The 27,303-nt window shown below is 45.6% G+C and overlaps 1 protein-coding gene across 1 annotated transcript; it reads left to right on the forward strand.

Moving 5' to 3' along the window:
- Positions 1-21,657: 21,657 nt before the first annotated feature.
- LOC147972766 (uncharacterized) lies at positions 21,658-24,852 on the forward strand. Its single transcript, XM_087523629.1, has 3 exons — positions 21,658-21,813; positions 21,922-22,065; positions 24,693-24,852. Exons 1-3 carry the CDS (start codon positions 21,658-21,660, stop codon positions 24,837-24,839), a joined length of 447 nt encoding a protein of 148 aa, XP_087379755.1. The 3' UTR covers positions 24,840-24,852.
- The last annotated feature ends 2,451 nt before the right edge of the window (positions 24,853-27,303 follow it).

Raw genomic sequence — 27,303 nt, forward strand, 5'->3', positions numbered from 1 at the left:
GACACTAAGAGCTTGGCGGAGAGCTTCTGGTTACAGCACATATTGTAGCCCCATCCCGTGAGTCTTCTAGTGATTCTATCATTCATCATGTAACCTTGGATTGTATCTGTGAGCACTCAGCCTTATTCATCTAGATAGGTGGTTGGCATGAGGCTAGATGCTCAGATCTCGAGATCCGCCATCTAGTTCCGGCTGCGAGTTGGGAAGACATAGTTGCCGGTGAAAACCGAGCCATTGGCGGTGTTCTGCGTCATTATCTTGATAAAGGCATCGTCGTGTAATTACCGTCGACCCACTTGTGTTGCTCCGGGAAAAACCCTAGGATCTGGTCTTGCCATGCCTCACCCGCAGTGGGGGAGAAACCGTCCAAGTTCTCATGGCCAGCAACATGGCTGCCGGAGTCTGCGAGGATGAAATCATCGCCTCCTGCCGCGAGAGTATTCCCGTGCTTCGTGGTTCCCATAAAGGCGGTGGTCATCAACGCCTTCCTATTGAATGCACTGGGAAAGGTTGACAAGGTGAAGATACGGGATGCAGCCCAGGTCGTGGCCCTGGTGTCCAAGGTTCACGCGACCTCCCAACCCGCCGACCAGTGATAGGCCACCGGCGCCTCGCCGTCCAGCGCCACTGTCCGCGTCCTCATTGTGGAGAGGTGCGCGATCGAGTAGGCTAGCTGAAGCCGACGTGAGGAGGGGTCCCTCCGCCTCGACGTGAACGAGTGCCTCCCACCCTTCTAGGCCTGATTTACGCCCCGACATCACGCCTCCTGTCCCCAAGCTGCTTCACCATCGGCGGGCCCTAGTTCGTCCTGCCGCCGGGCATACATACTACTTCTGCCAAGACGCGCCCGAGTTCCTCACCGCCACCGGCGCGGTTGAAGTCCACTCGGCGCGTCGGCTTCCGCCGGTAATGCTACCACGGCCGACGCTGCCGAATCGTGGACTGACAATGACACGTGCATCACCACTGTTGTCGCCGACGTGGCCGTCCTCGTGGACCGCCGCTTCGGCGGTGACGAGCAGGTCACGCAAGGCATGTCCGTCGTGTTCCTCGATGGGTCGGACGACTGGGAGTCCCTCGAGCTTGCCGGGAGAATGGCCAAGTACCCCAGCGTGTAGGTCACACTCGATGGGAAGGCCAACAGCGAAGAGCACGGGTGCAGGCGTAGCCTTCCGCGTACATCCAGAAGAAGGGGAGGAGGAGCGAGGCCACGCTATGCGCAGAATGGCAGAAGGTCGCGCCGCGCCTTGAGGATGCGCAGCCGGCTCGTGGCCGCAGGCCATGGCCAGGCCTTGCCGTTTCGCTGCCGCTGCCGTCGGCAGTCATGTGGCGGCTAGAAGTGCCCAAGCGCACTGCTTCAACTCCCGTTGGGGAGTGCAACATCATTGCTGTCGGTCGCGTTTCATGCAGAGGAGACCAATGTAGACTGTGGCCCATGGGGGTGCCACTGTTGTGTCCATCGCACGCTGGTTGTGTGCCGCGGGAGCACCGTTGAGGCCGGGGGTCTCCGTGCCTTTCGTGCCGTAGAACCTCGGCATCACGGCCGTGCTAGGCTGATGACCATGGACGCAGGTGTCGTCGATCTCTCCCCTTCTCTGTTGGGATGGGTTGTGCTTCAGCGACCACACGGCCGAGGAGGACGGGGTGTGCTCCAGCAACTCTGTTCCGGAGGACGAGGGAGGAGTGACCCGTACGGTGGGAGGTACGGGGTGTGGGATGCCGCGCAAGCCTCGTGGGGTGGTGCCGATGAGCTGCCATCGAGGATCGAGCAACGTTGGCCGGTGGATGGGTTCTGCCGCGGCCGCGCGCGGACAAACCAGTCAATCCAAAGGCCAAAAGCCAGCTTACTATAAGGTATGATAAATTCCGGCAGCACCATCTAAACGTTCTTCATTCTACACAGCCTTTCTGCTTGCAGCAATTAGTGCAGATATGTCACGTGAACTGTGATACTTATTTGAGAATGTAGGTGTGCCAACACTTCCACTTTCATCAACACAGGTCTAGAATCCTAATAAGGTCTGTCAATAGAGGTCTAGAATCCTAATAAGGTCTTTCAACCGTTGCATTTAAGTAGAGAGTCCACTTTGATTGAAAACATGTTTGTTCTTCAAGTGGACTAGCAGCCATGTGAATGCCTGATGCCTGTGAATGTTTGCACCTTATTCAATGTCAAACAATTAGTTTGTTCTTCTACCTTGCAATGACATGTACTATAGACTGCACATGTGGGTTCTAGACATACAATGATGCAAGTAGGGGACCTCTCTCCCTCCCTTGGCATCTCTACAAACATATTTTGTCCCTCTCATGTAATATTTATATATAGTTCGAGTATAAATTGTACATGTTTCAGACAGATTTGTTTTTATGAAACTTGGCCTCTCATATCATAATCCATAACTGAAATGCTACTAATGTTGGCAGAATCTTTGTTAACATGCAATAGGAATAGCTCTGTATGTTAATATAGTGATGCATATTAAGTAAGTAGAACTGTGCCGTTCTGTTAGAGATGGGATTTAGCTTGGGTTTTGTTTTTGGACTTTTGTTGCCTTTCCGAAGTACAAAACTTGCACAATTGTTTCTTCTTCTGTATTCAAAACTATACCTAGCTGGCTTGGTTATTTTCATCCTTTCTGTCTCCCAGGTGATGAAATTTGAATAAATCAAGACTTCTGGTATGCATTACTATGATTTCCAATAGATAGTTTCACCATGATTTCCAGTTGTTTTACTAATTAATGATTCTATCTTAATTAGATATTTGCTTACTAGGAGGTTTATGGTATTTGGTAGTGACTTTTGGTTTGTTATGTTTGTTTGTTCCGATGACAATAAAATATAGAACAAGAATTGTCTAAGAAGGCAAAGATAGACATGTACATGTTTGAGCCAAATATTTAAAATTACACACAATGTACTATGTAGCTGTCATTGAAGTGTGTGTTTTTGTCGTTCTTCTTTTCTCTTGAAATTTAAGATTTATTACTTTATATGCTTTGCAAAATTCACATGTCTTGATTATCTTTGCATGGCACTTGTTTGACTGTAACATTGCAGATCTACATGGAGGAATGTGTCATCAATGAGGCCGGTTGCCCATGTCATGAGAGGAAGACAAGATTACATGGCTGATAACTATCATTTGTAGATAGAGCACACTTTGTGTTAAAATTAGTGATGCTCTATGTAATTTTTGATATCTACATGGCGAGTCTCAAATTTAGATTGTATATGCTAATACTTGAGATATGTTTTTTCTAGACTTAATAATTGATGTTGAAATGGAGTACACATTTTCGATAAACATGGTGTTGAATTTTCAGAGATATTGATTCAGTTCATGGCCATCAAATTTGATATCCAGTTATTCACTTTCCTTTCCGAATGGTGTAAGCCTGGAATAAAACTAGAATGATGTAGACCAGAAATAAATATATCATGTTTAGTCTTATTAGAAAAGTGTAGATGTGTATTTTCTGTCATCTAAGATGCACCACACATGGTGACAACAAATGTGTGTTTTTCAGTTTGCTTCTATGCATTACTTCCGTTTTATGTGAATACAACCTTATCCATATAGTTCTGTTAATTTAATTTGAATGTTTTTACCTCTAGAAAAAGCAGTGTGGTGTTTTTCCTTTTGTTTGTTCGACAAGATGAGTAGATGATATGCATAAGCACCGCATCTTTTACTAGGGCTTCTCTCTCAGGCCTACAAAGATTTTCACTTGTAGCTACTCATTCAAATATACTTATGGTGCGTGCACAGCGAAGATCCTATTATCACATATACAAGAGCAAAACCTCCCGTGGAACGTGCCCAAGAATGCAAAAGCCCTGTATCACTTTATTATGGGAACTAATCCTGCAGGAGGCTATACAAGAATGACCTAATTCAGGGAAAATCAGTTGCATGCAGTTTCTTATTCCAGTACGGTCATGTCACCGTATACAACCCACTGTGTAGGGTGGACTCTATACAGTCTTAATAAGTACCTTTTACCAGTTTTTATCATTCTATTTATCAGCATGTATCATGCATGGTTGTATAAATGTACTTCTTTGCCATCTTGAACTTTCATACTCCAGCAGAGTATATATTGATATGCTCTTCTTTACCTAATAATAAAAGATACACATAAAGATACAGTGTATATTCTGTTGAACTCATAATTGTTTATAGTTATATCATTTAATTACGGTCTACATAGTTGCGATTTACCCATATGCGCGGCGTGCCGCCGCGCGGGTAAAGCTAGTAATTCCTAACACACAATCATATACGGTGTCACGTGTTATCACACACGTATTTACATAAAAAATAGTATGCGTAACTTTCAAATCATCACACAAACACACGCTTTTTTGACAGTGCACCGTGCATGGTTGTTATTACATTGTGTGCCTCTTAGAGCACACAATTCCAAGCACACAATTGTATGTGGTTTCACGTGTTTGCATAAAAACGGTATATATGTGTAACTTTCAAATTATCACATGAGTACTCGCACCACACATTGTATCCGATGCTCCTAGCTGTTGCAAACAATTCTTCTGAGTGACCTGTATATTGTCTACCACAGATATCTGGATTTGGGTAGCCGTTTGCATTATTTTTTCTTATCACAAACACTTTGTATGAATCAACTATATGCCACATATCGCACATGTAACTCTTTTCTTAATCGTATTTGATGGATCAGCCAACATACACAATTCATTTTATTGGTGACGGTTTTTACCATACTGTTTGTGATTCATGCATCGCACATAGTTCGGTCGAATGGTCTTCTATACATGTGTCGTCTTAGGACATTTCCAAATAGCATTATAACTATATCAGTGAATCTGATAGTTGTTTCTGAACAATATTGTGTGTAAATGTTTTAATATACCATTAAAAATTAATGAGCGTCGATGTACAACAATAAATGGTTGGCTTTACCTGAAAAGATAATTGGCAGTAGCCCTCAGAGGAAAGGACAACACAAAAGGACACATAATGGACCTCCTTTTATTGATGGTTCTACCAGTAGGGGCACATGGTCGTATTTAACAACAATCGGTAGAGTTGATGTGCTAGCTGGCAGCAACCCACAAAAAAAATATTTTTTGGAAAACAACAAGGTTTAGGCTTGAATGAAGCGTTTGTATTGGGTTTTTTTTAAAGTTTTATTAAACCGGGACTGCTGTAACGACTTCAATTTTTATGTTATTCCATAACAACGGTAAGCTTTTCGTTTGGAATTATTTTTTCTTCAATACTAGCAGCCTACCCATGCCATTCTAAGGAACAATAACAACAGAGAAAATGGGTTGCATCACAGCATGGTCATGTCATACAATTGAGAAATGGTTATTTCTCAATCATATGAGCTCTAACCCTTAACTTTAAATATATATATATACCTTACAAACGTTGCAATACTAGTTATTCAGGTGCTAGCATTTTCAAGCTATACACCATTGGTAACGTCATTTCAAGAAATACAGCACTCCCACCGTCTCATAATATAAAAACGTTTTTGACACTACGGTAGTGTCAAGAACGCTCTTATATTATGGGACGGAGAGAGTAATTGTTGTGGAACAATAACAACGACTGAGAGGCATTGCTCAAATAGGATTTCAGCATGAATTTTAGACTTTTAGTAACTGCAGAATTTGAAGCCACTGTGGCCCTCAAAATTATAGACGTGAATGGATCAGAAGATTCAGCATGATTTTTTCTTAAATTTGATATCTGGAGGGGAAAAATAAATGCAAAATCTATTTAGCAACCCTGATCACTATTGTCTTAGCCTGCAGTGCAGGTTTGAGTGTCCTATCTACGAAATGTTCACGGGGCCAGCAAAATAAGTGGTGCAGGGGAGAAGAATCTAACAGTAGGCTGAATAGTGTTTGCGACGTTGACTATCCACCATACATTTCGTCTGCATTGTCGCTAGAACAGCTTCTATTAGGCTAGTCATAATGAGGAGTAACTTAGAATAGTAACATACATAAGTTACTAGTCTATGTTACTATCTCCATAGTGGGAAGTGTCAGGTGTAGTAACATACATATATACATTTATTGCTTTATAGACTCATTTTATATTGGAAAGCGCTATGTGATGTCTATTTGCCTCTCTCCTCTTTAATTATATGACGCATCCTATTTTTTGCTTATGTGACATGTATGTTACTACTTAGGTTACTCCTACTATGACTAGCTTTATGAAATTTTCTATAGCATTTATTTACCATACAATTTTTCAAAATAACACTTTTCACGTGTGAATAATACCAACATATTTTCATATCAATTATTTATACATTTGCAAGACAACGTTTAAATATATTTTATAGTAGTTGCACTACAACCTTGTACATTAAGAGGCGGTCATCAATTGTTCTTTCGAACAACTAGTATTTTTTGGTAATCCTGGCACACCATGGATGCACAAAGTGACCCATAATGATTTTTTTAATTTGAGTTCCACGGAAAAATAATAATTAGTTAACCATACCTGTGAATCTTGGAGCAGTTTCTAAACACTCTAGCCCTAAACACTGATAACTATACCTGTGAATCTTGGAGCAGTTTCTAAACAATATTAGTTGTATATTTTTAATACTTCCTCCGTCCGGAAATACATCTTTTTTTATCCATTTTGATGACAAGTATTTTCAGACGAAGGCAGTATATCATTAGACAATAACGTACATCATGGTACCACTAAAATATGCCGACTTCAGTTGACACGGTAGTGCGCAGTGGCCCATGGAAGAAAAGACGTTACATATGGACAGATAGCAGGTTGTCTTTTCTTGATCATAGTACCAACAAGGAGACCATAATTTCGTTAAACAACAATCGAGTAGAGTTCATACGCTAGTACATCACAGTCGCCCACAGAAAAGGATATCGGGAAAGCAGACATACCATCGTTGTCTTAGCATGCGGCATGTCCAGCAATGCACATGATGTGGAGGAAAGGAAGCTAACAATAGGCTGAAAAGTCTTTGCTACACTACACGGACTGTGCAACATGCATGTCGTTTGCACTATCGTTCTCCAGCCACTCCCTCTAAATATATAGTTTACAAATATTGCACTACTACCTTATACATTATGGCGTGAGTACTTCAAAGTTATATATTATTGGTAACAATATTTCAAGAAATACAGTAATTGTTTGGAAAAAATTTCTGCTAGTCATTTCTAAATAACATGGTGACTCCATCGGTGAATGTTGGAGCTGTTTCTAAACAATATTGATTGAATAATTTTTTGATATGTCATTAGACAATTATAGGCATTACGGTGACACTAAAAATGGTTGGCTTGAGTTGAGATGAGTACACAACAACCCACGTGAAAAAAGACAACACAAATGGACACAATATGGGGTTTTCTTTATCATAGTATCATTAGGGACACCATAGTACCAAGTATCTCCCATGGTGACTTGGGAAAGCCTTCCTCCCCTCGATCTCTGCCGGCGCCCCGTCGATTTGCCTCCCCTCCGCCCGCTGCTCTGCCGGCCGGTGGCGGGAAGGAGAATCCTGATGTCTCGACTCCCGCTAGTAGATAGGTAGGGTTTTAGTCCTCGCATGTGAGGTTTTTGGACGGATGGTCGCGCTCCTTCTTCGAGTCAGTGTTCTGGGCTCCAATCTGCCTCAAGTTTGTCCGCTGGGACGGATTTGACAGAGGTCCAGCGTAGATTCCTGCCATCTCCTTGGGGCGGCGGGGTTAGGTTTTCTCATCATGCGTGCAAAACATCGATATTTGGTGTCAGGTTCTTCAGATCGATTCAAGGATTCAATGGCGACACCATAGTACCTCAGGCCGGCCATGAGGTCTGAAGATAGTACCTTCGCAAAAAAAAGAAGGGGCACCATAGTATCTTTAAAACAATGATTGAATAGAATTGATAAGATAGCTTGCAGCAGTCACAAAAAAGTCATAAGGAAAACAACAAAATCATTCTAAAACCTATTCAGTGGACATACCCACCATTGTGTGACGCCCGGATATTTAAGGTACATGGAACCTCTGCTATTTGTGCCACGTCACCTCGATTACTGTTCCTAATCTCGCGATGATTCAAAACTCGTTCAAATTCAAATTTTAAATAAAGTCAAACTAGAAAAGTTTTCAAACGTCAAAACTAAAATGTTCGGGTTGTGACAAATAAATCGTAAGTAATTATGGTGGAGAAACCAAACTTTGATAAAATGTTTAAACACTCTAAAATGAATAAAATAGTAACAATAATAATTATTTAAATGCTTTCAAAATGTTAAACAATTTCAAAACTATTTTGTTTCGGTGCTAAGTGGTTTGTGGCTGTGGCTTAGTTTGCAACCTCTATTTTGGTGCCACTGTAGTATTTTACTAAAATGAGAAATAAAAGAAAACAAATAAACAGAAACTATAAGAGAAAATAAGGTTTATAAAAAATGGAAAGCCCCAGGCCAACTGGGCCATCCGGCCCAACTCCTCCCTGGCCCAACCGGCCTCCCATATCCCCCCACCCCAGGAAACCCTAACCCCCACATCGCACCCACTCCCCACTCCCTCTCGTTAGCCCCCACCTCTCGATCCCATCTGGATCGGGAGGGGTTCGAACCCGGCGCCCTATCGCCGCTGCTTGGAGCTCCTCCGCCCCGTCCTCATCTCCTCTCTGTCTCCCCTTGCTCCGGCGAGCCGTGGAGCCATCGCCTCCGCCCAGCGACTCCTCCCTTCGTCCTTCAGCGACCGGCCCCGCCCCGAGTGGATCTGGATCGGGGCAACCGACGCCCCGACCCATCGCGCGCCATCGCCCCACCACTCCCGACGCCGACGTCCCAGAGCGCTCCATCGCCGGCCTGCTTCGCCCTCCCCCACCGGACTGCCTCCTGCTCCGCCGTGTCATCCCCGTCGGCTTCCCCGAACCTCACCGCGCCCATTTCCCCGACCCTACAAAGCCCGGTGAGGCCACGGCCTCCGCCCTCCTCCTTCCCCTGTCCCCGCTCCCCGCGCACTCCGGCGCTCCGCTCGCTCCCTGCACGTCGCTCGGGGTCGAGCCCCGCCGTTGCAGCCGTGCTTGCCCACGCCCACGCTCCCCTGGCCTCGTCCGCAGCCCCCGTGCACTGCCCAGCATCGCCGCCGCTCGCCGACCTCGCCGCTGCCACGCCGGCGCCGTCGTCCTCCCCTCCTGTGGCACCGACTGGCAGCGCCCCGTCCGGGCGCCCGCACCCGCGCGCCTGTTTGCGCCCGCTCCAGTGGCCTCCTGGGCCACTGGCATGTGGGGCCTGCGCCCCTGCACTGTTAAAAAAAAGAGAAAAGAATTAAAAGGAATTAAAATAAAAATATTAGTTAATTAAAATAATTAATTAACTTAATTAACACTATTTAGTTAATTAACTCTAATTAAACCTGCTAATTAAATGTTAACAAATAATTAATCTTCAGCCAATGACATGTGGGACCCGCCTGTAAGTTTGACTAAGTCAACTAACTGGTTGGCTGATGACATCACGCTGACCTCATGCTGACATCATAATGGCATTTTCTATATTAAATTAACTCTGTTAATTCTAAGAATGAATTAGAAACTTTGAAAATTAATATTAAATAATCCGTAACTCGGATGAAAATACTTTGTACATGAAAGTTGCTCAGAACGACGAGACAAACCCGGATACACAGCCCGTTCGTCCGCCACGCATCCCTAGCATAGCAAACACGCAACTTTCCCTCTTCGGTTCATCTGTCGGAAAACGCGAAACACCGGGGATATTTTTCCGGATGTTCCCCCCTTCACCAGTATCATCTCGTACCGCGTCAGGTCACCCCTAGCACAACGTAATGCCGCATTTTGCCTTTTGTTACATTGATTGCTCTGTTATTTATTGTGTTCCCCCTCCGTTACTTCTTTCCAGTAGACCCCGAGATTGCCGGAGACCCCCAGTACGACTACGGTGTTGATGACCCCTCTCTCTTGCCAGAGCAACCAGGCAAGCCCCCCCCCCCCCTTGATCACCAGATATCGCCTACTCTCCTCTATACTGCTTGCATTAGAGTTGTGTAGCATGTTACTGCTTTCCGTTATTCCTATCCTGATGCATAGCCTATCCTTGCTACTACTGTTGTTACCTTTACCTGCTATCCTACTGCTTAGTATAGGATGCTAGTGTTCCATAAGTGGCCCTACACTCTTGTCCGTCTGCCATGCTATACTACTGGGCCGTGATCACTTCGGGAGGTGATCACGGGCATATACAATATACTTTACACATTTACATTACTTATGATACTGTTCGGAGATGGGGGCTGAAGGGGCAGGTGGCTCCATCCCGGTAGAGGTGGGCCTGGGTTCCCGACGGCCCCCGACTGTTACTTTGAGGCGGAGCGACAGGGCAGGTTGAGACCACCTAGGAGAGAGGTGGGCCTGGCCCTGGTCGGCGTTCGCAGATACTTAACACGTTTAACGAGATCTTGGTATTTGATCTGAGTCTGGCTACTGGCCTATACGCACTAACCATCTACGCGGGAGTAGTTATGGGTATCCCGGCGTCGTAGTATCAGCCGAAGCCTTCATGATGTCAGCGACTGAGCGGCGCGCGCCAGATTGGAACGTAAGCCTGCTCTTGTATTAAGGGGGCTAGTTCTGCTTCCGGCCGCGTTCGCAACGTGCAGGTGTGCTAAGGGCGATGGGCCCAGACCCCTGTGCGCTTAGGTTTAGACCGGCGTGCTGACCTCTCTGTTGTGCCTAGGTGGGGCTGCGACGTGTTGATCTTTCGCTGCCGGGCATGACCCCGAAAAGTGTGTCCGGCCAAATGGGATCAAGCGTGTTGGGGAATGTGGTGCACCCCTGCAGGGAAGTTAATCTATTCGAATAGCCGTGATCTTCGGTAACAGGACGACTTGGAGTTGTACCTTGACCTTATGACAACTAGAACCGGATACTTAATAAAACACACCCTTCCAAGTGCCAGATACAACCGGTGATCGCTCTCTCACAGGGCGATGAGGGGAGGATCAGCGGTTAGGGTTATGCTATGCGATGCTACTTGGAGGACTTCTGTCTACTCTCTTCTACATGCTACAAGATGGAGGTTACCAGAAGCGTAGTCTTCGAAAGGACTAGCTATCCCCCTCTTATTCCGGCTTTCTGCAGTTCAGTCCACATATAATAGCCTTATTCCAGTTGATACCAATGCATACATATGTAGTATAACTCCTTGCTTGCGAGTACTTTGGATGAGTACTCACGGTTGCTTTCTCCCTCTTTTCCCCCTATCCCTTCTACCTGGTTGTCGCAACCAGATGTTGGAGCCCAGGAGCCAGACGCCACCTTCGACGACGACTCCTACTACACCGGAGGTGCCTACTACTACGTGCTGCCCGCTGACGGCGACCAGGAGTAGTTTAGGAGGATCCCAGGCAGGAGGCCTGCGCCTCTTTCGATATGTATCCCAGTGTGTGCTAGCCTTCTTAAGGCAAACTTGTTTAACTTATGTCTGTACTCAGATATTGTTGCTTCCGCTGACTCGTCTATGATCGAGCTCTTGTATTCGAGCCCTCGAGGCCCCTGGCTTGTAATATGATGCTTGTATGACTTATTTAAGTTTTAGAGTTGTGTTGTGATATCTTCCCGTGAGTCCCTGATCTTGATCGTACACATTTGCGTGCATGATTAGTGTATGATTGAATCGGGGGCGTCACAAGTTGGTATCAGAGCCGACTGCCTGTAGGAATCCCCCTTTCCAACTCCTTGGCCGAAGTCGAGTCTAGTCATTGAATTTTTTTTACTAACATGGTTGTGCGGCTTACGGGCCCATGTCGCCATCTGGGTGGTATTAGGATCTTTTACTCCTCGATCCTTACTCTGGGACTCTGAACTCTCTTCTATTCGGGTTAAATGAATTTTGCTAAATCTAACATTAGGATCTCGTTATCACTTTCTCCCGGAGAGCCCTTCATTATAGATGATCGACTGCTTCAACAGAAGATTCTGATAATACTCTCCGATGTTCTCCCGAAACTTTGTGCCATTGCTTTTGCAATTCCCTACCACCGAAAAATCCCTATGGATAAATACTTACACTTGTCGTTCTTACTTTTATTCCGAGTTGGTCTTGTTATTACAAGATACCCCAAAATACTCGTCGTTGTTTCGATAATCCTTTGAGCTTACTGCCTTGCTGTTCTTTGTCACTTGAATACCCCTACGGATAATTTCTCGCCCTTATCGAGTATCCGCTCATCCCCAGTTGTTCATGTGTTTCACAATTGTCTTCGAAATACTATTCGATCCTTCAAAATTCCTCAGTAGCTTATTGCTCTGCAATACTTGTCTGCTTGCATTATGGATGCTTTCCATATGTCTGGCAATATTCGTTAGTATCCTTAGACCCCGTCATTTTGATCCTATTGATTCAACATGAGTGCGAATGCATGCAACCGTCAGTTGATCCTTTTAAATTATCCTTCCGGCTCAGGCGTCATTTTGAACATGAGCTTGTTCTCGACCAATTTATTTGCCGTCAATTTTACCCTTAGGTCTATTGAATTTATCCATCCTTGATCAGAGCGTTTGCTTCTGATCCTTTGATTTGGAAATCATATTTCCTTTGCATTTAAGCTTGGAATTAGTCAGTTGTTTCTATAATCTAAGGCCCTTGCCTTGATTCTTCCTCTGGTTGTGTGCCGATGCTCACATCAGCTCGTTATGAACCATCAAGTCCTTTGTTGAAGTATCATCTGACAGTGTCCTTCGTATACAAAAACCTTGAGAAGTTCTTTTCGGGATATATAATACCATTGGTAAATCCCGTTCTCTGATTTGGCCAACCATGCTCTACTTTCGAGCTGGTGATATTTACTATTGAAGCTTGTGGTATATGTTTCCACGATACCTTGACGGGTTGAACCTATGCCTTCCTTAATATGTGTGAACCCAAAATTTTTCACGGGTCATACTCCTCTGGTAATTCACCAGGTAGGTTTTGACACTGAGATCATCTTTATCTAGAGCAGTGAATGAAAGGTTATGCATTGAAGAAGTGGGAGTCGACCTTGAACTTAGTGTTCATGCCCATGGACACGATGTAGATCTTATCATTAAAGCTTCTCTTAAATTAATTATTCCCTTGGTATAAGTTCATCTTATATCTGGGATCTGGCCTTTGCAATCGTGGTTCCGACCATGTTCTTCTTTAAATACCATTTCTTGTGCAAGTGTAAGCACTTGTCTTCTATAGAGCAATACCCCAGTCCCACCTCTACTTTGATCTATCGTCGAGTATTACCCCCTGGTATCTTAAGGTTATCACAGAACATCATATCTTCTTATGAGTTCTTCATCAAGTACTACATTCTCACCAATTTCAATTTTTCCTGGGTCCTGAATGGTTAATCACTCGAGTACACCGATAACTAAATTGAGTCTACATCGCGATTAGACAACTCTTAGTAATCTTCTTTACTTACGAGTTTGTACTCGATCATGTTATTCCTAGCCGGATCGGATATATCCTTATCGTGCTAAATTTTAATTGTGCTACCTGGTTCTTTTCCCGGAGCACAATTTTCGATGATGAGCAAATCATGCGTCGATCTTCCTCGTCATATCAATTCTCCTCGAATAGCAAACTTGATTTCAAGTTTGTGTCGTACCCATGGTTCCAATAACCTTTCGCTTCATCATACCTTTGACTTGATGTCATCGCTGCTCGATTACATCTTCATGGAATCTCTCAACAAATGTGTCGTGATCATCATCCGCATTCTGAGCTCTTTCAGGTTATCAATTGAATTCATGATGGGAAATACCATCCTTGCCCCTCAATGCTTTGTGTTATCATCGGTAACATTCTTGCCTCCCCCAACACAAACTTGTTTATTGTTTTGTGTTGTACCTTAAGCTCCTCGCTATCTATCTCATGATCTGTTTTACCTTGGAGTATTACCATCTCTTTTTGTCAAGAATGTGGTGAGAATTTCACCACCTCTTAAGAATTCTTGATATAATAATACTTCTCGCCATCTTCGTTCATTTCTTGGTCCCCGTGTTGTTTTTAAACGGAATACCAACAATTGAGCTATGGCGTGTGAATTCAAAACTTCTAGCAACCCTATTGCTTTGAAGTGAATGGGCAATAGTTTCATTCGAAGTCTTTCGATAATTGAATCACCATTCTAACATTGGTCGTGCAACCCAGCCCATATTTCGAGTGCACCTTTCCATTGATTAATTGTGTATGTTTTCCTCGAGCATATGTCATTATATCATTTTATCTGACAAATGTTATCTCCTTGTTCACCTACTTGTGGATATCCATTTTTATGGAAATCTCGATGAATTATCACCGAGTCCATCGGCACCTCCTCATCCTCTCTTGGCATGATGAACTCTTTTTTCGAAACTCGCTTCCATAGTTCATTTCTCGAGAATCTTACATTGACATCTCGTCAATTTGTGTTGCACCTTTTCTTCTCTGGCATCCTAAGTTAGAGGTATCCTGACACCAATCGGATCTGAACCTCGGTCAGATATGATGGTTGGGACATTTCCAAGAGTTATAACATTGGTCTTTATATGACCCGGTAAGGTGATGTCATGCTTAGCACACCTGGCCGGAGGACCTATTATTATAGTTTCCTTTTTGGCAAGGTTAGTCATTCTTCCGTGAGGAAATTGTAAGACTTATACTATAAGTTGTTCCTGATGGATCCTTTTTGTTTCCAAAGTCTGATCTTCACCTGTTGACCAGGTCAATGCTATCTCGAGGCTTGTCTATGGTACTCCGATTTTTCAACAGGAGCATTTGAAGCACAATGCTAAATTTTCTTTATCATTTAACCTAACACCGTTGTATGGGTAATATCATGAGATTCCTCCCCCCTTACCTAAATGGTTTTCTACTTCCTATCCTGTCATGGATATCATGCTCCGCTTGTCCTTGGGAAGGATATACCCCTGAAATATGTGTTTAAACACATTTTCTTTCCGTTGTTCTGATTAAAACTGACAACCATTTTTCCTTTCCATTGGTTTGTTTAAACCCTTATTGTGATCTGTATGATATAAGCAGTAATATTCCCTGCTTGTGTAAACACCTCGGTGTACAACTCTGTCAGTAAGACCCTGTTACTATTGCTGATGACATTCCGGTAGCCACCGATGGACGAGAACTTTGCCTATTGGTCCGCCTCGTTCAATGAGCAGGAAAATGGTTCTCTTCGTCCCTCGCCCTTGGTACCAACGTTCTTGCCAACATAACCGACAGTCTCTTCTCTGACATGCCTGGCGATCATGATGCCTTGCTATCATGATCGTGCAAGATGTCAGTGCCCCCCTACTTTACCCAGATGGTGGGCCCATAACCCACAGTTCCACAAGATCGAAACATGACTCTCCTGTACATCCCTGCTTCAAAGTTATCCCTTATGCTTGGCATCATAGGTAATTCTTGAGCCACCTTCCTACTGCTCTATTCTGGTATCAGACGCAACGCTTACTCTCGCCGCTCTGAACCCCTTTCTCACTCTGGTTCAAACTTTGAGCAGCTAGCTACCTGCTTGGACCCTCCCATTATACCTTCGTATCGTACTCTCGATGTGTTTTATATGTTCAACTTGAGAGATAATCTTATGCTCATTCATGGTTAACCCCAGATTGTTTCCCTCGTAAGCATGCTGTCGTAGCCAAGCGGCCCCTTACCAATTCGTAAGTACGTTGGAGTTCCCGGAGAAAAATATGATGACTTCCTCATGGTGACCCAAAGCTGAGGTATGAAGACATCAATGTTATGGATCGACCTCTTCGAGAAGAGCATCCAAGACCGAGAAGATTCGTTAGAATTTCGTGACCAAATCTTTCCCCCTTACTTCCCCTCTTAAATCTCGGGACGAGATTTCTTGTAGTGGAGGAGAATTGTGACGCCCGGATATTTAAGGTACAGTGAACCTCTGCTATTGGTGCCACGTCACCTCGATTACTGTTCCTAATCTCGCGATGATTCAAAACTCGTTCAAATTCAAATTTTAAATAAAGTCAAACTAGAAAAGTTTTCAAACATCAAAACTAAAATGTTCGGGTTGTGACAAATAAATCGTAAGTAATTATGGTGGAGAAACCAAACTTTGATAAAATGTTTAAACACTCTAAAATGAATAAAATAGTAACAATAATAATTATTTAAATGCTTTCAAAATGTTAAACAATTTCAAAACTATTTTGTTTCGGTGCTAAGTGATTTGTGGCTGTGGCTTAGTTTGCAACCTCTATTTTTGTGCCACTGTAGTATTTTACTAAAATGAGAAATAAAAGAAAACAAATAAACAGAAACTATAAGAGAAAATAAGGTTTATAAAAAATGGAAAGCCCCAGGCCAACTGGGCCATCCGGCCCAACTCCTCCCTGGCCCAACCGGCCTCCCATATCCCCCCACCCCAGGAAACCCTAACCCCCACATCGCACCCACTCCCCACTCCCTCTCGTTAGCCCCCACCTCTCGATCCCATCTGGATCGGGAGGCGTTCGAACCCGGCGCCCTATCGCCGCTGCTTGGAGCTCCTCCGCCCCGTCCTCATCTCCTCTCTGTCTCCCCTCGCTCTGGCGAGCCGTGGAGCCATCGCCTCCGCCCAGCGACTCCTCCCTCCGTCCTTCGGCGACCGGCCCCGCCCGAGTGGATCTGGATCAGGGCAACCGACGCCCCGACCCATCGCGCGCCATCGCCCCACCACTCCCGACGCCGACGTCCTAGAGCGCTCCATCGCCGGCCTGCTTCGCCCTCCCCCACCGGACTGCCTCCTGCTCCGCCGTGTCATCCCCGTCGGCCTCCCCGAACCTCACCGCGCCCATTTCCCCGACCCTACAAAGCCCGGTGAGGCCACGGCCTCCGCCCTCCTCCTTCCCCTGTCCCTGCTTCTCGCACACTCCGACGCTCCGCTCGCTCCCTGCACGTCGCTCGGGGTCGAGCCCCGCCGTTGCAGCCGTGCTTGCCCACGCCCACGCTCCCCTGGCCTCGTCCGTAGCCCCCGTGCACTGCCCAGCATCGCCGCCGCTCGCCGACCTCGCCGCTGCCATGCCGGCGCCGTCGTCCTCCCCTCCCGTGGCACCGACTGGCAGCGCCCCGTCCGGGCGCCCGCACCCGCGCGCCTGTTTGCGCCCGCTCCAGTGGCCTCCTGGACCACTGGCATGTGGGGCCCGCGCCCCTGCACTGTTTAAAAAAGAGAAAAGAATTAAAAGGAATTAAAATAAAAATATTATTTAATTAGAATAATTAATTAACTTAATTAACACTATTTAGTTAATTAACTCTAATTAAACCTGCTAATTAAATGTTAACAAATAATTAGACTTCAGCCAATGACATGTGGGACCCGCCTGTCAGTTTGACTAAATCAACTAACTGGTTGGCTAATGACATCACGCTGACCTCATGCTGACATCATAATGGCATTTTCTAAATTAAATTAATTCTGTTAATTCTAAGAATGAATTAGAAACTTTGAAAATCAATATTAAATAATCCGTAACTCAGATGAAAATACTTTGTACATGAAAGTTGCTCAGAACGACGAGACAAACCCGGATACACAGCCCGTTCGTCCGCCACGCATCCCTAGCATAGCAAACACGCAACTTTCCCTCTTCGGTTCATCTGTCGGAAAACGCGAAACACCGGAGATATTTTTCCGGATGTTTCCCCCCTTCACCGGTATCATCTCGTACCGCGTCAGGTCACCCCTAGCACAACGTAATGCCGCATTTTGCCTTTTGTTACATTGATTGCTCTATTATTTATTGTGTTCCCCCTCCGTTACTTCTTTCCAGTAGACCCCGAGATTGCCGGAGACCCCCAGTACGACTACGGTGTTGATGACCCCTCTCTCTTGCCAGAGCAACCAGGGAAGCCCCCCCCCCCTTGATCACCAGATATTGCCTACTCTCCTCTATACTGCTTGTATTAGAGTAGTGTAGCATGTTACTGCTTTCCGTTATTCCTATCCTGATGCATAGCCTATCCTTGCTACTACTGTTGTTACCTTTACCTGCTATCCTACTGCTTAGTATAGGATGCTAGTGTTCCATCAGTGGCCCTACACTCTTGTCCGTCTGCCATGCTATACTACTGGGCCGTGATCACTTCGGGAGGTGATCACGGGCATATACAATATACTTTACACATTTACATTACTTATGATACTGTTCGGAGATGGGGGCTGAAGGGGCAGGTGGCTCCATCCCGGTAGAGGTTGGCCTGGGTTCCCGACGGCCCCCGACTGTTACTTTGAGGCGGAGCGACAGGGCAGGTTGAGAACACCTAGGAGAGAGGTGGGCCTGGCCCTGGTCGGCGTTCGCAGATACTTAACACGTTTAACGAGATCTTGGTATTTGATCTAAGTCTGGCTACTGGCCTATACGCACTAACCATCTACGCGGGAGTAGTTATGGGTATCCCGGCGTCGTAGTATCAGCCGAAGCCTTCGTGATGTCAGCGACTGAGCGGCGCGCGCCGGATTGGAACGTAAGCCTGCTCTTGTATTAAGGGGGCTAGTTCTTCTTCCGGCCGCGTTCGCAACGTGCAGGTGTGCTAAGGGCGATGGGCCCAGACCCCTGTGCGCTTAGGTTTAGACCGGCGTGCTGACCTCTCTGTTGTGCCTAGGTGGGGCTGCGACGTGTTGATCTTTCGCGGCCGGGCATGACCCCGAAAAGTGTGTCCGGCCAAATGGGATCAAGCGTGTTGGGGAATGTGGTGCACCCTTGCAGGGAAGTTAATCTATTCGAATAGCCGTGATCTTCGGTAACAGGACGACTTGGAGTTGTACCTTGACCTTATGACAACTAGAACCGGATACTTAATAAAACACACCCTTCCAAGTGCCAGATACAACCGGTGATCGCTCTCTCACAGGGCGACGAGGGGAGGATCAGCGGTTAGGGTTATGCTATGCGATGCTACTTGGAGGACTTCCGTCTACTCTCTTCTACATGCTGCAAGATGAAGGTTACCAGAAGCGTAGTCTTCGAAAGGACTAGCTATCCCCCTCTTATTCCGGCTTTCTGCAGTTCAGTCCACATATAATAGCCTTATTCCAGTTGATACCAATGCATACATATGTAGTATAGCTCCTTGCTTGCGAGTACTTTGGATGAGTACTCACGGTTGCTTTCTCCCTCTTTTCCCCCTATCCCTTCTACCTGGTTGTCGCAACCAGATGTTGGAGCCCAGGAGCCAGACGCCACCTTCGACGACGACTCCTACTACACCGGAGGTGCCTACTACTACGTGCTGCCCGCTGACGACGACCAGGAGTAGTTTAGGAGGATCCCAGGCAGGAGGCCTGCGCCTCTTTCGATCTGTATCCCAGTTTGTGCTAGCCTTCTTAAGGCAAACTTGTTTAACTTATGTCTGTACTCAGATATTGTTGCTTCCGCTGACTCGTCTATGATCGAGCTCTTGTATTCGAGCCCTCGAGGCCCCTGGCTTGTAATATGATGCTTGTATGACTTATTTAAGTTTTAGAGTTGTGTTGTGATATCTTCCCGTGAGTCCCTGATCTTGATCGTACACATTTGCGTGCATGATTAGTGTATGATTGAATCGGGGGCGTCACACATTGTCTTAGTCTGGGGCATGTTCATGTGGTCCGTCAATACACACGATCCAGGGAAAGGAAACGAACAATAGGCTGAATTTTCTTTGCTACACTGACACTGCACAATGCATATTTCGTTTGCACCATTGCTACATTTGCCATGATATTTTCAACAACATTTACTTACTATACTACCACCTCTCTATCCATATAAAATTATAAAATAACATTTTGTGCATGTAGCATTTTATGTATTAACATGTATGAATAAGACCTACATGGTTTCATGTTCGAAAGGTGTTGGCTTTTTATTTAATTACGCACAAGATTTCCCCTTACAGTAATTACTACTTTAGTATATATTTTACAAATATTGCACTACATTAAGACGGTCGTATTTTGAAGCTATATATTGTTGGTTGCACTATTTTGAGAAGTATGGTAATTGCTATGGAACAATAACAAAGATTGAGATGCATTGCTCAAGCGTTCTTTCAAAATATTTGAATCCACAGTGACCGTATAACTGTGGATATGAATGGCTACAAAAGATCCAACGCAAAAGTATTTTAGTTTTGAGTTTTGAAAGGTAGAAAGGAAATATAGAACCTATTGAATAGACGTACCCACCGTTATCTTGGCTTGCTGCATGTTCATGTCGTCCATCAATTCGTGGGGAAAGGAAGTCAAAGATTGGCTAATTAATGTTTGCTACACTTACTCTGCATCATGCATGCCGTGTGCACTTGTCGATCATGATGCGGTTTGCACTTGCCTCTACATCATATTTTGCTACAATATTATCTACATCATTTACTTACCTGACTATACCACCTCTCTAGCCATATAATATTTTAAGATGATGATTTCTTGATGTAGCATGTTATTTATTGGGATGTACTCACTTTGTCGCATATTAATTGTTGCTCAACCGGATGTATCCAGACATATTTCTGTGTTAGATACCTCTATTTGAGGGACAATTAATATGGAACAGAGAGAGCATATATTAATAAGACCAACATGTTTTCGTGTCAATTTTTCTTTTCTTACATCGAAACTGCCTTGCATACTATCACTTTTCGTACAATTTCATACGACAAGACACAGTCACGTTTCCCAAGGTTTGGGCCCACACCACCAGATGAGTCTGATCGTACAAAAATCGTATGGATTTCTGTCGTACGTATTGCATCTCTCTTCTTACATCCTCACATGCACGACTTCTTCTTATAGTAATTATTGTTTAACATGTATCTTTTATAAATGTTGCACTACTACCTTAAATATTAAGGCGGTAATATTTTGAAGCTATATAATGTTATTTTGAAGCTACAAATGTTGGCACCGATCTAGCGGTCGTGCACTCCTGATCTAGGTCCGGTTGCGCTCTGTGTGCATTGGTGAGGGGTTTGCCTTTCATGCTCCAGTTCCGGCCATGTAAGCCCCATGGCCATTGGATTTGGCAGGGCTCTCTCCGGTGAGGTTGTAGTCAGTGCTGGTGTGCTCCACTAGCGGTGTTGGTCTTTGTGGTGACCATTCCGGTCTGTTGCGGTGGCCTCGATGCGGATTGTAGTGGCCACCGAGGAGTCTTTCTGAGGGTTGTCTCTGCAGATTCCATGGTTGACTTCAGCAGCGAAATGCAAACTATGGATGATGACTTGAGGTAGAGAGATTGTGCAGCGGCGGTGCCGGAGATCGCATATAGCTGTTGGGATCACGTAAATGTGTTGACAACAAAATTTGAGTGACTTCGATGGTGGTGTTACTTGAACACCCGGTCTCGATCTTCGAGGTGAAAGCCTTGGTCTAATCTGAATTTGTTTTACTCAGAAACGGAGATGTTTTTACGTTATTACTTTGTTCGGACTGGTTCCTCAGGTGAAGACAGCGCTTGAGCACCGCCTCTCTTTTAAAGGTGTTGTTGTTGAAAAATCTCTTCGTTGTAGTCTGTTGATTGGGGATAATCGCTTTGTATTTATTTTCTTTTTTGTCACCTTGGCATAGCTTTGGTTTTTATATCCACGTATACATGCATGGTATACGAGGATAGACCGAGAGAGCCTGCAGATGGCGAAGCTCGAAGGCGGCAGCAAGAGCAAGGATGTCGACGAAGCCATGGAGAGGTGGCACAACCGTTCCTTGGGCCACCGGCTGTACGACGCCTTCACAGTAGCCGGCCTCCGCGTGGAGGCCATCGATCCCGTCCCTCCTCGCCTCACGACGGTACATACGTAGCGGACCATTCTGGCCGTGCTCAAGGCAGTACTGTATGTTAGGAGCGTTGAACTGAACATGTGTATGCCTGTGTGCGCATGTCCGGCACAACCGAAGAGCGCCAGCAACCGCATGCATGGAGGCGCGGTGGCGTCGCTGGTGGACCTGGTGGGGTCTGCGGTGATCTTCGCCGGCGGCTCGCCGTTGACGGGGGTCTCGCTGGATATCACTGTCTCCTACCCGGGCGCCGCCCGTGCAAACGTACGATACGAGTGCATGTCTTCCTGCGTTTCATGTATATATATCTAATCCCTAATCCCTAATTCCTAATCCCTAATCCTTAATCCTTAATTCCCTAATTAATTAATAATAAAGCACGGATTGACTCCATGGGTTCACCATTACAACACGTTTTCTTCGTATGAATTTACACTTTCAGTTTAATTTAAATCATATACGCGAGGTGGTACTAATTTGGGAACCACTTCGCTGCCGCCTGGTGTCGTTTCGCTCGGGAACGAGCGAGGCACTCGCTCGCCAGCCGCCCCATGCTTCGTGCGCATGGGCCTGCCCCAGGCGCCCTGGCCTGGCTCCGTCCGCGTGAACGCCCAGATCCACAGCCTTTTGGCCCAATGTGAGCACTGCCCGCTAATCCTCACCCGGTGCACGTTTTGCTATTCCTCACATGCTCCCTGTGTAGCCCAGTTCTGCAGGATTCGGCCCGACTATGTTTTTTCTCTGTCCGCTACGATTTCTGCCGGTGTTTGTTGAACTTGTGAAAAGGGAGAAGGTTCTGGTTAATAGATAGTCCCACATCGTCTTCTTGTACTCAATCTCACCAGTTTAAATATGTTTATGAGTTGACGGCAAAAAGCAGCATAGAAAGAGTTGGTCAAAGAAGGAATCATTGGGCATCCTGAAAAGGTGAGGAAAGATAGGAGGGAAGAGAGGAGACCGGGTCACAAGGGGTGAGGTGCACACCGGCAGGGTCGTGCTACTGCTGGTGCAGATCACCGGCTGGGAAGGGACCGGAGTTGAGAAACGGCGCGCGGATGACCAAGGGCGCCGAGGCCCGTCCGCGTCACGATACCACACGCAATCGTCCGATTCATGTGCCGCGTGGTTCCAAGCTTGCTGCACGTCTGGTTGATGGGAATTAGCAGGCCCATACTACGCTAGCCTTCTTTTCTTACAAAAGCGCAGGTTTTATGCACCGGTACTAAATGTTTTAATCACCAAATAAAATACCGAATTAAAATGAGATTGGTTGCAAACTGTAGTACATATATGCTGAATGTCAGAACGTTTAGTATAAACTATACGTTGCTTGCTCTTCACAAGATAAAACCGACATAAAACTGATTATTATTTCGCCATAATTAAAATCTAAACTCCCAAGTCCCAAGAAATTACCATGCCCGTGGCGGGTAACGGCGAGCCGACTGCGACAGGGGTTATAGCAGTGGTCGTCGGTGTCGGCGAGCTAGGTGCAGCGACGAGGCGCATGAGGATAAATGCGAAACAACAAGTGTGTAAAGTGGATAGCGATTAACAGTTACAGGAGACGGATCAGAATGCGGACCCTGTTTTTCTGTTTTTTTTCTTCCTACATCCGGATGGCGCCTAGCACTGGCCAAAGAGATATCATTGTGGTGTCAACTACAATTAAAATGGGTTTACAGGCTGTGCATAATGTTGGAGATCGTAGCAGAAATTTAAAATTTTCTACGCATCACCAAGATCAATCTATGGAGTCATCTAGCAACGAGAGAGAGGGAGTGCATCTTCATACCCTTGAAGATCGCTAAGCGGAAGCGTTTAAGAGAACGGGGTTGATGGAGTCGTACTCGTCGTGATCCAAATCACCAATGATCCTAGCGCCGAACGGACGGCACCTCCGCGTTCAACACACGTACGGAGCGGAGACGTCTCCTCCTTCTTGATCCAGCAAGGGGGGGAGAAGAAGTTGATGGAGATTCAGCAGCACGACGGCGTGGTGGTGGAAGTAGCGGGATCCCGGCATGGACATATGCTGATTGCGATGGAAGCCGAGGCAAACACACACCAAAAAACTGTATAAAACTCACATACGCTTAAAAAATTGCCTCATGCGGATGACAAAATTAACTACACATTCGAGGCTTTTTTTGTTACCAAAAAATAATATTATGTGCAAACAATCAAAACATCTTTCCAAAAATATAATCAGGTGCAAACAATCAAAACATGTATGCTCATATTTCTAAATAAAATAAAATAAACTACACATTTATGTTTTTGTTTTATATTTCCTACAAACATAGTCATATTTCAGGTACAATGACCAAGGAAGATCATATAAAAAATAAAACTTCATTTTAGAAAATTAAATAAACTAACAATGAGATTTTGAATATTCATAAGAAAAAAATGAATATAGGGTCTCACCTAAAGGAAATATTAGCCTGTTAGATTTCATCAATTTAATTTAAAATTGATACAGTAGGATAATGTTTTAAATTTTGAAATTTTGTTATTAATGTCATGAAATGAGATTTGGCATGGTAAAAATCTCTTATTCTATGCAGGAAGGGTACAATTCAAGCTAGAAAATCCACACTAGCAGTAGATACTCTATAGCTATCAATCCATGTACAAAACAATGCATGCCTTTGTAACTTTTTTTGGCACTATTAAACTTGAACAGGGAAATTAAGCTTTATTAATATTTCATATTCACGGTTTATGCTATTAGTGCTTCTCCGCTGTGTTCAAATGGTGGGCGTATACCTGTGTGAGGACTTGAACCATCTTTCTAAGATTGAGGCATTTTTTTCTCGTTGCACGCACGGGCCCTTATGCTAGTACTAGTATAATCTTCCTTGTGACTAACAAACGGAAGCATGCAGGAGGAGATCGAGATCGAGGCTCGGGTGCTCGGCCTCGGCGACAAGACGGGGTGCGTGACCGTGGAGGTGAGGAGGAAGGACAACGGCCAGGTGCTCGCGCACGGCCGCCACACCAAGTATCTGGCCAACGTCTCCAGTAAACTGTGAGGGTCCTTCCTATCATGGACGCATAAAACTGTTGTCTTTGCCAGCCAACTATGTTGATGAGAGTGGTTCTTCTACCGAGCACGGGATATTCCATGCATGGATTCATCCCTCGTCATTGCTGTGATAATTGCGCCGGTTGTTGTCAAAATTTATCTCGTTTCAAATGTTTCATTTGGCCTTTTTTCAACATGTATCATCATGTTTCGTTACGTATCTTTCCCTAATAATAAAATACGGATTGACTCCGTGGGTTCACCGTCACAATATCCTAATAATACGCTTTTATGATTTATATAGACAAAATCGTAATACAAACAAGGTGGTACTAATTTGGGATCCACACGTCCTTATAGGATTTTCGTACGTAGTGAAAAAACAGTTCATCCTTTTTTCTCTCCGTCTCACAAACCTGATTGGGCCTCTGATTGACTCCGTCAGGTTGACTCCATCATCTATTTTTTTTCGAGTTGGCTTTGCCTAAGAAAATATGTTTCTGTCCAGGACTAACAAAGAAACGTTTTCTCATGCCGTTCATACGACGCCTGTCTCAAGTTCAAACACAACTCCTCCTTCCCCCCATTGTCTTTTATGCCAACGAATCCTACCCTCCTCTTGAAACAGGCCCGCACAAATCCTTCCTCCCTCGTATGTCCGTCGTCGCCGCCACTGCCGCCAGCACCGGCCACCTCACCCCAGGCGTGGGACAGATCTAGGAATTAGGAGGGGATGGACGGAGTATAGCGAACAGGCCGACGGGGATGTGTTCTCTCCTCCCGCTACCAAATCCCGTGGGCGGGGCACCCGACCTCTAGACGACATCGGCGATAATAAGGACGGATGTGCATCCTGGCATCTCAACTGAATATGCGACCGACTCATCTCTCCGTAAAAAGGATTTGCTCCACGACGCCCTCACCGAGCAGCCGATCAGGAAACCAGCCCCGCCTCCCTGCTTCCTCCTGAGATGGCCTGGCTGGGTGCCGGCTCCCCCGCCCAGGCCCTCCACCGGCTCAAGATCCGGGGCCCTCTTCTCCTCGACGCCCCACATAGGGCGCTAAATCCAGCAAAACAGCCCCGCCGCTGCCGCTCCCATCTTCCTGCATCTTCCCGAGATGGTCCGGCTGGGCACTGCCCCATCGACCAAGTGTGTGCTGTCCACAGAAGTCGGCTCCTCCACCCAAACCTTCCTCTGCAAGGTCGGTGAGGACACCCTTCATCTAAACCGATCATGATAATCATGCGCAGGTACACACATACATGTTTTCCCCACTGATTTAATTTGAATTCAGTTGTCCGTCTACATCTCCAACTGGAGCAGAGCCGTCCAGCACACAACGTGATTTGCAGATCCAAGGAGGAGGGTGAGGAAGCCGCCGGCGGATAGGATGAACATCGCATGGTACGAGCATGCTAGCCGCCCGTCTCGACGTTATAGGATCTGATAATCTTCTTTTGGTTTTCTTATGTCCGTAGCGGCACTATGGTGGATTTGAATCATGCCATGAAGCAGAAGAAGAGGAGGTTTGTTCGCCATCAAGCCAATCTTGCACTGCTGCACCACGTCTCGCAACAGTTCCCGGCCCCCGCTGCCTCTTCCGCACATGTCTATCCCCTTGAATCAGCGTACCTGTTTTCTTTTCTTAAGAAAAAGACTGATTCATCTACAACTTGGATCAGAGCAAATTATTTGTCTATGAACTGGAGAAGAGGATCCAGCGATGGATGCTTTCAGATTTGGCTTCGACCCAAACTGTCCACAGGCTTTCAAGCTCGGCTCGGTAGATCAAGGTCGAGAGAGGAGTGACCTGGGATAGAAGTCAGACGGCGGTGATGTCTAGGTGACATGAGTGCGATGGCAGCTGGGCATCGTCTGCATTGAACTGAAGGCAAGCGACCGCTCAGCTGTTAATTCACCGTTTGTCTCAGCACCATTATATTTTTGTGATTCTCAATATGTCTCATGATTGATCCATTCATATTTAGTAGTACACTTTATCTTCTATTTCATGTGTTTTATGGGTGGAAGGGTTTGGATGACCGATGAGCATCTGGATGGAGGATAAATGTTAGCCGCAGGCCTGCTCCCATGCTTTGCCATTGCTATTGTCTCCCTGCATCGCCGTCTACGTCTCTGACCGTGCGCCAATACATGGAGACCCAGTCCTTCGAGCACACACCAGCCCTGACCCGCGTGTCCCATCGTTGCCCGGGCTCCCATGCCTTGCAGCCATGGAGGTAATATCCTCAAAGCGCTAGCCCGGCCCCAACCCGCGCGGACACTGGTCAAAATATCATCTTAGCTACTGGTCTAATAAAGCAATGATCATTGGCTCTCTCTTGTGAAAATTTCACTTTGATCAGCTAACACACGAGTCAAACGTAAATGCTAGAAGTCTATCATAATATTATCTCTGAACTCATATGCCTTCCATGTATAGTATGCCGATGATATATGTCAATGATA

Source organism: Triticum urartu, chromosome 5A, assembly GCF_056163025.1.
Source record: "Triticum urartu cultivar PI428250 chromosome 5A, HENAU_Tu73, whole genome shotgun sequence".
NCBI classification, from domain to species: Eukaryota; Viridiplantae; Streptophyta; class Magnoliopsida; order Poales; family Poaceae; genus Triticum; species Triticum urartu.